We start from the raw sequence: 14,237 nt of genomic DNA, 5'->3' as shown, positions 1-14,237 counted from the left end.
GAGATCAAGAGATTTGCTTTCAGTATATCTTTATATTGTCAGATTCAGAGATGAATGGAAGAAACTGACAGGAAGCTAAAATAGACGTAATGGAAATGTTGTGTGGTTTTTTAAAGAAGGATTATGCAACAACATCGTTACTGATTGTGTAATAGTCATCTTTCACACTTAAAATATTGAGAGGTCACTCTTTCATGTTATTCCATAATCTAGACCAACCAAATAGCAAACCAAATATAATTATGAGAAACGTTGAACATGTTTTGCAATTCTCAAATCTCTTTTATACAAACAAGCATTGGAGGACAAGGAAAAGACATCCAAGGGCCTACAATTAAAATTATGTCTCACTTCCGTACTACTGTATTCCTCAATTAGTTACAATGGCAATAAAAATATTTTGTTTGGTCTTTATATTCGACCTTTATGTAATTCTTCCCAGACCTCCTTCATCTTCACAGATGTAGCATGATATTGATATGCTTCTACTTTCATGATGTATAACCAATTTTTTCCCTAACTGCTGCACTTTGTAGCTCTGCAACATGCACAGGTGGTACTCTGGATTCAAACAACCAAAACTTGAAGATATACGTGGTTCAACAGCTGTAATTTGTGCTAAGAAATGCTCCTTTCCACTAAATCTGTTACACATTTTTGTGAAGAAATGAAAAACTGAGGAGACAATGCAATGTGAGTAACAGGGAAGAGTGAGGCAGAGCAAGGATGACACAGCTATTTTCACCACATGCCAGGACTGGCAGCACATGCACTCATGGAGATAGGACAATAGGGGCTACAGCCACACGGGCAAGTTCATGACCATGAAAGCATTACTTTATATATTGTAACTCAAGGAAGTTATTTTATATAAATCTCCAACACACCATGTGCTCCATTTGAACATAAGTTGTCATCTACAAGGTGAAAGAGGGACTCTTAAGTTCTGCACTATGAGAGTGGTGAGGTGCTGGAACAGCTGCCCAGAGAGGCTGTGGATGCCCCGTCCCTGGAGGTGTTCAAGGTTGGATGGGGCCCTGGGCAGCCTGGTCTGGTATTAAACGTGGAGGAAAGTGACCTTGCATGGGGCAGGGGGTTGGAGATTCATGATCTTTGAGGACCCTTCCAACCCTGGCCATTCTGTGATTCTGTGACTCTCAAGTAAATGGAACAAAACTGAGTGATACACCAAACTTGTCTATTTGAACATTGTCATGGATCGGAACATTCAGTCAAAGCTTCACTGTGTCCTTGAGCAATTTTCTTCACTAATTTCTGAGCTTCTCTAGCTGACACTTCTCGTAAAAACATAATGCAGAAGACAGAAAGATTTTAGATGACATTTTGCACCAGTAAAATCTATGGAACTGTATCCATTTACCAGTGTGGAGAGGCATTTACACATTCAAGTTAGCATGAACAATTCTGCCATACCCTTTTCAATAATTTCCTTTAAACAAAGGGAAGTGGCAAGGTTTAGGAATAACCTTTCAACGCCCTATCTTGTGTCAATTTTTTGTTGCACATTCCTTTACAACTAATATGGTGATACTTTTGAAATATCAGGACAGTGAACTTCCTCACAGAGCATCTCTCTGGGTGGGGATCATCTCATCTCAACGTTGCCTTATAAAGACAAATTAAATAGTGTATGCTAAGAAGGAAGTTACTATGTCTGACCTAGGTCTGTCCTACAAGAGCGCATATGTAGCATTAAATATTAGTACCTACCTAGAAGTGCCTGAAACAAGCTGCTCTTAAAGATGCCCATCACCTTCCTGATGGCTTTTTTCAGCTGTTGCTCTTCTGGCTTCCTCAGTTTTTTACAATATTCTTCCAGCAGTACTAGAGCTCGGTCAGTGTCTGAAAGTGAACAAGTACAAAGACAGTTTTTATTCACTCAGGGAAGTATCTAAACACCCAGATAGTGACATCATTTCTAAAGGCATTGTTCACACATGTAAGGAATATTAACATCAAATAGTTTTGCATGAGGTGCGTGCAATGAGCATTATAACATAAGCAAAATGGAGAGAATAACCCAACACTAAAACAGGGAGATTACTGCATATCTTTTGAATAACGTCTACAAGTGTTTAACTTTCATTTATCCAAAACCAGCTGGAAGTTATGGGTTTTGAACCAAATTGCAAGTTGCAGAAGCTACATAATTATAGGCAATAACCATTATGGATATTTGTTCAGGAAAACTGGCCTTAAAACATATTCAGAGAAGACACGAAAATCTTCGCTTGGCATCTGAAGCATTCAGTTTCTTTGTTCTCTGAATAGCAAATGCGTATCTGAAAGGCAGGTGTCCAAGAGGGCTATTTTTGTTCCCTCAATACATATAATTGCTGTCTACCTCTTTGGTTAAAAATGAGACTTTGATAGCAGACTTGCATTCATGTGTTGGCTCCAGTGTAGCAATCCTGCCTTCTGTAGGAGCCCAGGAAAACAGAGCTCTCTTCTTGCTGCTACCGTTTTTGTATAGCCATTTGCCATGAGTGTCACAAAATTGTATGAAATCCAAACATCATCATTTTATATATACAATAAAGTACTGGAAATTAGACTTAGAATTAGTCTTCACCTTTCCTTCACTCATCCTAAGCAGAAATGTCCACATACATAAGTGACACTGAGATGTTTGCACATACTTTTGTAATTCTATTGCTACCAAGTGTGCAGTAAGATTCCCAAGCAGTTAAAGAAATGAAATGACTGCCTCAGTATAAATTTCTTATCATAAAATAGATTGCTTTTATCAATTTTGTTTGTTGTTTTTTTTTTCTAAATATATGAAAGCAAACTTCTTTTTCTGTGCATAAAAACTGATTGTCTTTGCCAAGGATCTTGAATGGGATCCTTGTAGTGTGGGCCTTGTGGTGTGATAATTGAGTGAGTTCACAGTATGGGAAGAGACATAACTTCTATTCTGTGAGCTGATATCATTCTCCAGTTGGAAAAGGGGAAATATTTAATGAATGATTAATGTCTAGGAATATGTAATTTCTTTCACCTCATAGAAATCTGTCTGATCACAAGCATTTTATCAGAGAAAAACAAAATGAAGAAAAAGCAGTGGGAATTAAATACATATATTTAATTATGGTTGCATATAAATACATATGCACACATCCCATACATCTGATAAGGGAACATTCTATAACAGTGTAGACACTCCGACTGCAAGGAGCTCAAGATCTCTGCTGCAATCCCACCTGGAGCGACCACTTCTTCAAAGAGCTGTCATGAGGGAAGAAAGGGTTTGGCAACTGCCTGGCTTTGACCTAAGGCAGCCATTGAGCTTAGGGCCTATGTACAATGTACAGAGAAAAATCAGCTCTTTTAAAGGCCAGTTCAGAATATCTAGGCTTGGATCCCTCCATGAATCACCCTCAAAAATTGTTTTTCCTACTGATTACAACACACAAAGGAGATCAATTCTCCCTAGGCTAGAAAAAGCCTTTGTGCACGACTGCTTTCTCCCCAGGGTGCTGCACTGCAAACAGTCCTTGCCAGGCTGGAGCTTTTGGGGTGGAGGAAGTAATTCATAAGCAGAGCCAATGCAAGGAGCAGAAAGCAAAACTGCTTTTTAACAATCTGCCAAACCAGACCAACCTACTGGTCAGGCACTATCCAAATCAAAAGCATGGCCCCAAAACAAAGTTCTGGTCCAAGTGGTGTATGGTTGGGATGTCCCAGAACTAATTCTACATACAAGCTCAGCTACTTTTGCTTCGAAAACCTCAATGACATCATACTTTTCACTGAACTCAGAACAGTGTGACCTATCCTGTCTTCTGGACTTGCACATTCAGCCCAATGCAACCCAAGTTAATACATGAATGAAGTGTAGCTTCAGCGTAATGTACAGAGAAGTTTTCCAAGGATATTGCCAACAAGAAATGAAGCCTTACATGGAAACAGGTATAGAGCAAGGTGTATTATGCATCAGGAGATGAACTTCTCACCAACTGAAAATTGTTTCTTAAAGCACCGCTCTTAAATTGTAAGCTAATATGAAAGACTGAATGTCACAGTTACAAAAATTAAAAGCAAGAAAGGAAATTCCCTAATTAATTTTCTTTATCATTTACTTTGATATAGTGATGTAAAAATCAATTCTACCTTAGCTATGCCTCAGGGTCCATATCTGAGATCTGCATGCCACATACAATGCTAATTACTACCTGGAATTAGACATTTCCTTTATCTTCTGGTTTGATTCAGGATCTTTGCCATGTTTTTGCTATTTACAGCTTGATTTTAGAACCACTGAAAGTCCATACAGGCAAGGAGATACTGAAAAAATTGAGTTTCAGTACGTTCACTGAAAATGTAACAGGTGGGCACTCCGGTTTTGGATAAATTAGTGTATAGGGGACTGGAAATCTTAATGGAATTTTGTACACCAGTACTGAGTTACGTGCTTGCATGATGCAGGTACATTGCCAGTGTGTTTGTGAGGACACTCATACAGCTGCTCAGCAGAAAAAGCACACAAATGCTGTGAAATCAGAATCATTATTATAAAAGTACTTTATATTGGTATGACCGACCCCACAGCTGCAGCACCACAAAGGAACAAGCTCTACGGTGTGTTTAGAAATGCCTGGCACAGAATTACGGAGCACCCTCAGTTGAAAGGGACCCACAAGGGCCATCGAGTCGGACCCCAAGCTCAGCACAGGAACACCCTAAATCCAAACCCAATGTCTGACAGTGGTGTCCAGATGCTCCCTGAGCTCTGGCAGCTCGGGGCCGTGCCCACTGCCCTGGGCAGTTGTTCCATGCCCATCACCCTGTGGGGCAGAACCCTTCCCTGTCCCTCCTCTGAAGCAGCTCCCCTGCAATGAACAGGGACACCCACAGCTCCATCAGGTGCTCAGAGCCCCATCCAACCTGACCTTGAGTGACTCTGGGAATGGGGCATCCACCACCCCTTTGTGCAACATGTTCCAGTTCCTGACCACCACCCTTACTGTAGTAACCCTCTTCCTTATGTTTAGTCTGAATCTTCTCTCTTTTAGTTTCAAACCTTTTCCACCACACACCCTTATACAGTCTGTCCCATTCTTTTTTACAGTCTTTTACCTCTTCAGATACAGAAAAGCTGCTCTCAGGTCTCCCAGACTGAACAGCCCCAGTTCTTTTTGAAGCTAATTTAGGAATAACTATGAATTTCACTAATTAAATCAGAAAATATTTGATTAACATGATTAATTGAAGCTACACGAGAAAGAGAAAACTGATTCAGAACCAGCTGTTGAGAAGCTCCACTCTCAAAACGCAAACCAGCGTATGCTGAACAGTGATGACCTAAAAAAGAGAAGACAGAATCCATCCAGAATTCAAAGAAATGTTGTCATGCTCCTATTTTCAATCTCCTACATGTCCTCCTGGCCGCCACAAAACCGTAACAACAGCATACTAGCCAACACCAATCATTATTGTAGAAAAACTGCAGTGCTTTGAATACCGCAAACCTCCTGGGAGCTGCTGCTGCTTCTAATTCCTGCTATGAAACAAGACAGTTTAAAAAAATTGAGAGAAAGTAAGAGCAAATACGATGCCAAACTTATTAGGGACTGGAAAATTCAGCCTTGTACATGCAAGAGATTGCAGTGAGATGGAAAAAACACTCTGCATCACAAGGCAGTGTCAAGTGACCACTGACACCCAAAGAGCACCAGATTTGCTCAGAACCTCAGATAGTTTCTCAATAAGTTTAGTATCACATTTGCAATTCTTTGCCCGTATTAGCATCAAACATGGGTTGAACCATGGAATGGCTTGGGTTGGAAGGGACCTCAGGGATCATGAATCTCCAACCCCCTGCCACATACAGGGTCACCAACCTGCCCATTTAATACCAGACCAGGCTGCCCAGGGCCCCATCCAACCTGGCCTTGAACACCTCCAGGGATGGGGCATCCACAGCCTCTCTGGGCAGCTGTTCCAGCACCTCACCACTCTCTGAGTAAACAACTTCCCCCTGACATCCAACCTAAATCTTCCCTCCCTCAACATAAAACCATTTCCCTTTGTCCTGCTATTAACTAGGCTTTCAAAGAGTTGAATTTTGGCCAGCCTTGCCTGGAGTTAGTAGTTGGCCTCCTCCTGGGTCTCCACCACCTGGCAATATTCAGTGACTTTGTGACTCTATGAACTACAAGATTTTGGGGGTAAACAGTGTTGACTTAAAATAATTAAACATCATTATTTCCTCAGTGAGAGCTGTTGAAGTCAAGTTGAGATCTGACTCTTGATGAGTTGATAAAATAAAGGGGTTTTTTACTTCAATTTTTCATTTTTAATTGTTTCCACTACCTTTCCAAAAGGGGATTTTAATTACTTCTGATTTGCAAAGTTACCTTAGCATAGGTGACTTTAAAAAAACAAAAAACATGCCCGCATATTTCAAGAGACTCTTCCCAGTTTTTGGGGAATCAGAATTGGGAAAATGTAGGGCAGTAAAGCTGGAAAAGGCATGAAAAATGGGGGAGGAAAAAGGCAGCAGCCAAAATAGAAGTGAGAAATGTAATCAGAGCACTGAGGAGTGCAAGGAAATATTCACAGTGAACTTCAATAACTTTAAATGAAAACGGTCTCCAAAACTACTTCTACTTTGGAATCCAAACCTTTCTTTAGATTAGCACTGACAGAACAGCCAAGAGGTCTGAGCAAACACCATGCCCTTACCTCTGTCATTTTGAGATCTCAATTTGATTCTGTGCTCTGGAGACCTCAAAATTTTGAAATGAGTTCTCATAGATCAAAGGGAGGGCATGCAATATTTTCTTTTGAGTTCCAGATATCCCTGGGTCTGATCCAAGCCTCAGCCATCAGCCACTCATTCACCTTTCTTCATTTCCACACACAACAGCAAGCACAAAGGAATGCATCCTATTAGAACACCATGCTCTGTGCACAGGCCTGGGCTTCAGAACTCCTACAGGAGACTGCATTTTCAAATTCAAATTGCAGGTTATAATGCTGCAAAAGCCTTGAGAAATAGTATAGAAATGGCAATAATTATATTAATACATATACCTACACAAACGAGATGCACAAAAAAATCTATCAGATTGCACAGAGGGACAGTGGATGGGGAATAGATGGCTCTGTACAAACTAGAAATCCCTCAGCAGCTCCGGCCCTTCATAGCTGCAACAGAGCTTTAATAAATCCTCACCATATGGGTTATGCAACCTCAAGGAAACATAAGATATGATGTATCTGAGAAATATACTATCACCAATGTGCTGAGCACTCCCAACAAACAAGTAAAGGGGTTAAAAATAACAGTCCTTGGGAGCATGCATGGCAAGTAAACCCATCTACAGTCCCACTAAGGGAACCAGGGGGACAGAAAAAGGGGTGTTAATTACTCAAGTCATTATCAGGCAGGTTTATTGCAGTGGTTTCAGCTTCTAGGAAGCAGCCAGGGCAGCTGCCACAGGGCTATGAAGATTAAATGTGAGTCAGCAGAGAGACTCTCTCTCAAGGAATGAGATGTAAAGTTAAGTTTTTGCTCTGAGTCACCCTACTGAGAAACCAATCACTCTCCATTAAATGTATAAAGAAGCATAACCTTCTGAAATTAACCTTAGCCTTGGTGAATTCTCTGTCTTCCTGCAAAACATAAATCTAGGAGCAGGTTAGCTGTGAAGAGGTACCATTTCAGACCTTGATGCTTTTAGCAGCCAAGATATGGCTCAGAATTTTAGCAAGAATTGCTGTGCAAGTACAACAGCACAGAACAGAGCAACACTGCATACACAGCTATGCTAAAACATCCAAACACCAAGCGAGATTGGACTCGAAGGAGGTCAGGAGCTCTGCACCAAGCTGTGTTAACATGCAGTTGTGTTTCCTGCAGCTCTCCGTGTACCAAACAGTCAGAGCAAAAGGCAGCAATCAGATGGCAGAAACTGCACAGCAGCCTCTTCTCCCAGAATATTGATTTGTGAAAATGATGCAAGGAACAGGGCTAAACGCTCTTCAAGTGAGATTGCTGAGAAGGGCAGGAGTTACACTGCGATCTGTCAGCCAGATGCTCTGAGAAATGGAAATTGCAGATACACAGAGCCTGGAGGAGCCCTATTAGGGCTTTTCTATCTACCTCCCTGCTGGGCAGGGCCTAACTTCACTGCTAACCTCCTGCAATGTCCACAGCAGCTAATTTCAGCACTTAACGATGCAATTGATACATATATATTTATTTATTTTTATTTTTTGCTATATAATTTCCATCTTTTTTATTATAATTTAGGACAACTTTCTTCTTGTCCTCCAGATGCCAATGTAGAAAACAAACCATTGCTCCCTTTGTAGCCTGTTCTATGCAGTGCGACTTGTCACATCCTTCCCTTGCTTATTCTCCTTTCCAGGCTAACCAGTTCCAGTCCTTGCAAATTTGGTACATGGTTTACATTTCCAAAGCCTTTTATTCTCTCTTCTGGAATCAAATTTCTCTTAAAGCACAGTTTCTAAACCCTGACTGAAGACCGAGTAGTGCCACAGAACACGGAGTGGTGGACAAAGCTGAACAGGACTGTCAGCTTTATGAAACACAGCACGAACATAAATGCAATAAAAGAATGCTTGAGATCCTTTTGTTGTTGTTTCTTTTTTTTTAGCATGTTCGTTAAGAATCAGACTTTATGGGTCTTGAAGAACAAATTCAGTTTTCAGCGCCGATTAGCTGTAATGAAAGCTTGCATTCTGAGTATCTTCACACTTGGTTTTACAACACATAACCATACATCTGTTCTGTTTAACCATTTCTTTCACTTTTTTTTTTTTTTTTTTTTAAGTTTTAAATATAGTCCTTTAAACTTGATTAAATGTACATAAGGAACAGGATAACTATATAAAGATCAGGTAGGGACTGGCTCACCTTAAAACCAGATTTTTCTCCAGCACTTCTGCTGAAGGAAAAGCACCTTGCAACCAGAGCTGCATTCCTAGTGCCCCAAGCTCCATCTGAGCTTATGGGAATAGCTTACCCTGCAACCCCAGACACCCTTCCCTTACTCACCTCTTCCTGCAAAACTACAATCAACTCTCCAAAATTTAATAATTAGTGCATAATCTGTTTGTTTTCTGTATCACCATTTTATCTTTATAACAAGGAAGAGTCCACTTATTCCTCACTGTTGGCTCGTTCTGGGACCTGGTGTCTACTAGGTCACTTCTTTTTAGGGACTGCAGAAGGGTTCAGCAGCTGATAGGGCAGCTGAAGGGTTTAGCTGCTCTTATCAGCTGCTGATTCCATTTGGGCCAGTCCCATTTCCAAGTGAGCTCTTTTTTTCCTAGCTACATTGAAGATAATGTGGGGCCTGTTTGTGGGTGATGTTTTCTCACATTTCTTGTCCTGGCTACACAGATTGTTAATGTCTCAGCTTCTAAAATGAACAGGTTCTGGAGCCCTGAATCTGTTCTAGAATTAGAAAAACCCAACAAGTGTAATTAGCTTCACCTGAGCTTCTTATGTCTGCCTTTCAAGTGTCACAGTGTTCGAATCTAAGTGTAAATATCAGTGATGTAAATATGAAGACAGAATGAAAACGAGGCCACACACCCCAAAATGATGTAACACCCAAGGAAATCCTCTTATTTGTGCAGTAAAATAAAGGCACCTTCACAAAGTTTAACAGCTACAGAAAAAAAAGTTCAAGAGCCCTGCTTGCAGAGCTTACAATGCAGTTGTATGTCATACACAAGACTAGTGGAACTTGATGTATAGTTGTAAGAGTGAAAACCAGGAGTTACACCATGCAGCTGCTGTGTACGTTTTTGCTTTAAAAGAACATTCAAAATCAAAATTAACATAAATGTGAGAACTGGAATGAGGCAGAAAGCGAACAGAAAGGAGTCTGTTCCTGAATAAAGGACTTCCAAACTCATACAACAGAATTATTGTTTCACATGAAAGAAAACAATGTGGAATTAAGAAAATTCAGATCTAATCCAGTAACACTGACATAAAGTGGAACAGAATGGAATGACATTGTGCTTTTATTTATTACTAAAACACACAGTATGAGCTCACATTTACCCAGAACCTTTGTATGAGAGTAGAGACTCTGAGCTGATGAACAAAACACATCCCCTCTGGGCAACAACAGCAAACTATGTTCAGAACGTTTGGCAATTACATCTGTAAATCTCTTTGGGTTATTTGTGGTGGGATTTTTACTTTTTTTTTCAAGCACAGCTTAGCATGCATCCATCTGCAAGTGCAGAAGTGTAGTGCACAACACCAAGAACTCAGCTGTAAGGAGACTGGAATTGCTCCAGGATGCAGCAGTGATGTTGGTTAGTACTGTTGTCACCCCTCAGGTCATAGAATCATAGAATGGCCAGGGTTGGAAGGGACCTCAAAGATCATGAATCTCCAACCCCCCTGCCACACTCAGGGCCAGCAACCTCCACATTTAATACCAGACCAGGCTGCCCAGGGCCCCATCCAACCTTGAACACCTCCAGGGACGGGGCATCCACAGCCTCTCTGAGCAGCTGTTCCAGCACCTCACCACTCTCTGAGTAAAGAACTTCCCCCTGACATCCAACCTAAATCTTCCCTTCCTCAACACCATTTCCCTTTGTCCTGCTGTTATCAACCCTTTCAAAGAGTTGACTTCCCTCCTGTTTGTAGGCTCCCCTAGGTACTGAAAGGCTGCAATGACCCGCAGACTTCTCCAGGCTGAACAAGCCCAGCTCCCTCAGCCTGTCTTCATAGGGGAGGTGCTGATCATCTTTGTGGCTCTCCTCTGGACCCTCTCCAATAGCTTCCAAGGCAGCCCTGGTTATTTCTGGGATGAATTCCCTTATTTGGCAACCAGGCATGAATTCAGCTTTTTCTCCCCATGGTCACCCTCTCCCATCTCACTTTGCCATCTGGAACAAATTCAGAAGGAAAGAAGGGAGGCTGGGAAGAAAAAAAAAATGTGCTTATCATGCAAGACAACATTGCTTCCACTGAATGCAATATGCATTTAACAGGAACTGAGGAGAGGATGCACAGCTGCCTCTTGTTTCTATCAACAGTATGGTCGCTTCCAATTCTAGTGACTAACAGTACAACAATTTATATCACTTTTCACCGTAAAAATAATGAATGCTGTTAATTTATAGCACTCACAGAACACACGTCAGAGGTCTTGAGGACCTCAGAAAATGAGATTTTTTTTCCTCCCACTAAAATTTAAAGGAGAGGCTGAGTATCATCTCACTGAGCCACGTCGGTCAGTGTGGCTACCCTGTGCTCCCTCTACAAACCTTAGAGAGCAATTTTCTGCTACATGTCCCTCTCTTGGAAAACTGTTCTTTCCCCAGCCTGTAAAGCTAGCCTTCATCTTTGCACTGCTTCCCATCAATTCACTGTAATAACTAAGATGAAAAAGGTGGCTTTTTAGCCATGTACTTATTTGAGAACATTTATTCAGCAGCTGAAATGACAAACAGCCTGTAATACTTACTAGAAGGAAAAGGGAAACAAAAATCCCCTACTTCAATATCACTGGGTTTCCTGCTTAGTAGTCTGTAAGGAGACTGCAATTGTGTCCATTAACACTTCTGAGCACCCAAAGTTACAATTTTAAATTAAAATGTTGTTATTTAAAAAGAAACATAGAACTTCAGTACATTAACAGAAGCTAAATTTCCCGGCCCATAATATATTTCACTTTAAGAATTCCTGCTCAGTTGTTTTTAGACCTCTTCCTTTCAACAGATCAGACACGTAAAATTAGCATTATCACTGTATATTCAGCATTTCCTAAAGCACATCTATCAGATTCTCCTAAATGGTAGCTGTAGTCCACTGAGGATCAGATCAATGCTTTTTAATTCTTCCTGTTGGTTGCCTTAATACGTCCTTGAAAGCATTTCCTTATACAAGAGGTGTGATGAAATATAAATTATCATAGGCCAAAAAGAACCAGAATGCCTTTCTATCTGCAGCCAAGCATCTAGAGGTTTAGTTCAGAGAAGAGGAGGCTCGGGGGAGACCTTGAATGTCTGACATGAGGTGGTGGTGAGGTAGAGGCTGGCCTCTTCTCCTGGGTAACAGTGATAGGAGGAGAGGTAATGGCCTTAATTTGAGCCAGCGGAGGTTCAGCTTGGATGTTAGGAAAAAAATTCTCCTGATAGCACTGCAGGACATGGTTTGTGGCCATGGTGGGGATGGGTTGATGGTTGGACTCGGTGATTTTAAAAGTGTTTTCCAACCTTAATGAATCTACGCTGGGGTCTCTGCCACATCCACGTCAATTGCAAGCAGGGTTCAAGACTGGAATCTGGTCTCACCTTCATAGAGGAGCATGGATCTACTTTGCTCTTTCTGTCACTGTGAAAGATGTGAAGGAGTTGCAGTAACATTTTACCATATTCCGTATTTTGTGCATGAAACCAACACTCATGCACTTGCAAGTCTAAATACATTGCCTTAGGGTTAACAAAAATCAAAAGGGCTAAGTAACTCTGAGAGGGAGGAGGAGGAGAAATGTAAAAACTGTTTGAGAAGCTATCCTGGCTTAACAAGAATCTTCTGGGTGTCAGTACTACTTCATTTTGAAGCAAAGCTTTCCTCACAAAATTCCTTAAGTATTTAATGAACAGTTGTATTTAAACATACACTAGTTTATCTGTGAAAGCCCTGTTTCCCTCCAGAGTAAGCTGAGAAGAGAAAATCATGTCACTCCAGCTCGTCAGACAAGGGCAATCACAAATTGACATAAACACGATCAGAATCAGCAGCAAGCCCTTTTCTCCATGTACATAAGAAATCAGTGCTTCCTCTAAATTATAAATTTTGTTACAATTAAACTATTTTTCCTGCCTAAACAGGCCAGGACTACCAATTTTAGGAGAATATTTTGATCAAATTCAAAATAGCAGCACCTAGAGAAGTTCTGAAATGCAGAGGGATGGTCCCATTCTACTGCTGCTATTGCAGTGCATGATTTTGCACAGCCTAGAAGCACTCAGTGTCCCACTGAGATGTCTACAGATGGCATGGGAAAAGGAGACAGAAGACGTGAACTCCCAAATACTTATGACCAGAAAAGGAAAATAAATCATCAGCAGAAGGTGGAAACAAGTTGGACATAAAGTCCAAATGGGAACAGAAAACAGGGAAAACACACTCAATCTCCTTTGGCCATAGGAATAGTATGGATTACTTGTAACAAAAGCAGATAGTTGGGTTTTTTGTTTGGTTTTTGGTTGTTTTTGTTTTTTTTTTCCCCCAAATGATAGTGTCTTTCAAGTTGTCAGAAAGATTTAATTACATTTAGGAAGTCTATTGCATGGACTTAGGCTTAATTTTTGCCAAAAATGCCATAAATTATGTCGCACAAGCTAACAGTAAAGCTGCTGATTCACTAACATTTGTAATCCTGCATGCTTAAACACATTTGTAATACTCAGATACATTCACACTGGCAACTTCAGTATGCCTATAGTGATAGGACAAGGGGGAATGGTTTTAAACTAAGACTGGGGAGGTTTTGTTAGATTTTAGGAGGAAGTTTTTCACCCAGAGGGTGGTGACACACTGGAACAGGCTGCCCAAGGAGGCTGTGGATGCCCCATGCCTGGAGGCATTCAAGGCCAGGCTGGATGTGGCTCTGGGCAGCCTGGTCTGGTGGCTGGTGACCCTGCACATAGCAGGGGGTTGGAACTGGATGAGCATTGTGGTCCTTTTCAACCCAAGCCATTCTATCATTCTATGAGTCTATATAATAATACAAAGTCTTTCAGTGGCCGTTTCTGTCTCTTGAGATTGTATTTAGAAGCTGTCAAAGCATGTATTCTCACTGGGCAGGGGACTGGAACCAGATGGTCTTTGAGGTCCCTTCTAACACCAGCCATCCTGTGACAGAAGGGGAAATTAAAGCCTTGATGTCCATTCAGACTGAAACAGACTTGTCTAGAAACAAACAAGAAATGCACTGATTTTTAAGGCCAGATTAGATTACCAATCTAATCTCCTGCATAATGGAGCCCCTATGATTTCACCCCCCAGAATCCTGCAGCAACTATTCTGAAACTGAAATGCAGCAAAACATCAGGCACAGAGATATCCTCAGTGTCAATCATCTGTTTCAAAGTCAACATAACAACCAAGAAGGCAGTCATACTTCTCCATCTGTGAACATGTATATCAGGCAAGCCCTCACAGTACGTTAGGGTGATGTGTCTGCAGCACAGCAGTATGAATT

At 41.1% G+C, this 14,237-nt stretch overlaps 1 protein-coding gene across 1 annotated transcript in view; it reads right to left on the bottom strand.

The window, feature by feature from the left end:
• DLG2 (discs large MAGUK scaffold protein 2) overlaps positions 1 to 14,237 on the bottom strand; it is a 986,929-nt gene that overhangs the window by 969,792 nt on the left and 2,900 nt on the right. The window contains exon 3 of the mRNA XM_052669729.1: positions 1,732 to 1,863. Coding sequence (XP_052525689.1) covers positions 1,732 to 1,863 — 132 coding nt within the window. The remainder of the gene's footprint in view (positions 1 to 1,731; positions 1,864 to 14,237) is intronic.

Source organism: Tympanuchus pallidicinctus, unplaced genomic scaffold (assembly GCF_026119805.1).
Source record: "Tympanuchus pallidicinctus isolate F22 unplaced genomic scaffold, pur_lepc_1.0 scaffold11, whole genome shotgun sequence".
In the NCBI taxonomy this organism is placed as follows: domain Eukaryota; kingdom Metazoa; phylum Chordata; class Aves; order Galliformes; family Phasianidae; genus Tympanuchus; species Tympanuchus pallidicinctus.
Note: the sequence above shows the minus strand (reverse complement) of the source record. Positions and strands in the feature narration are given on the sequence as shown.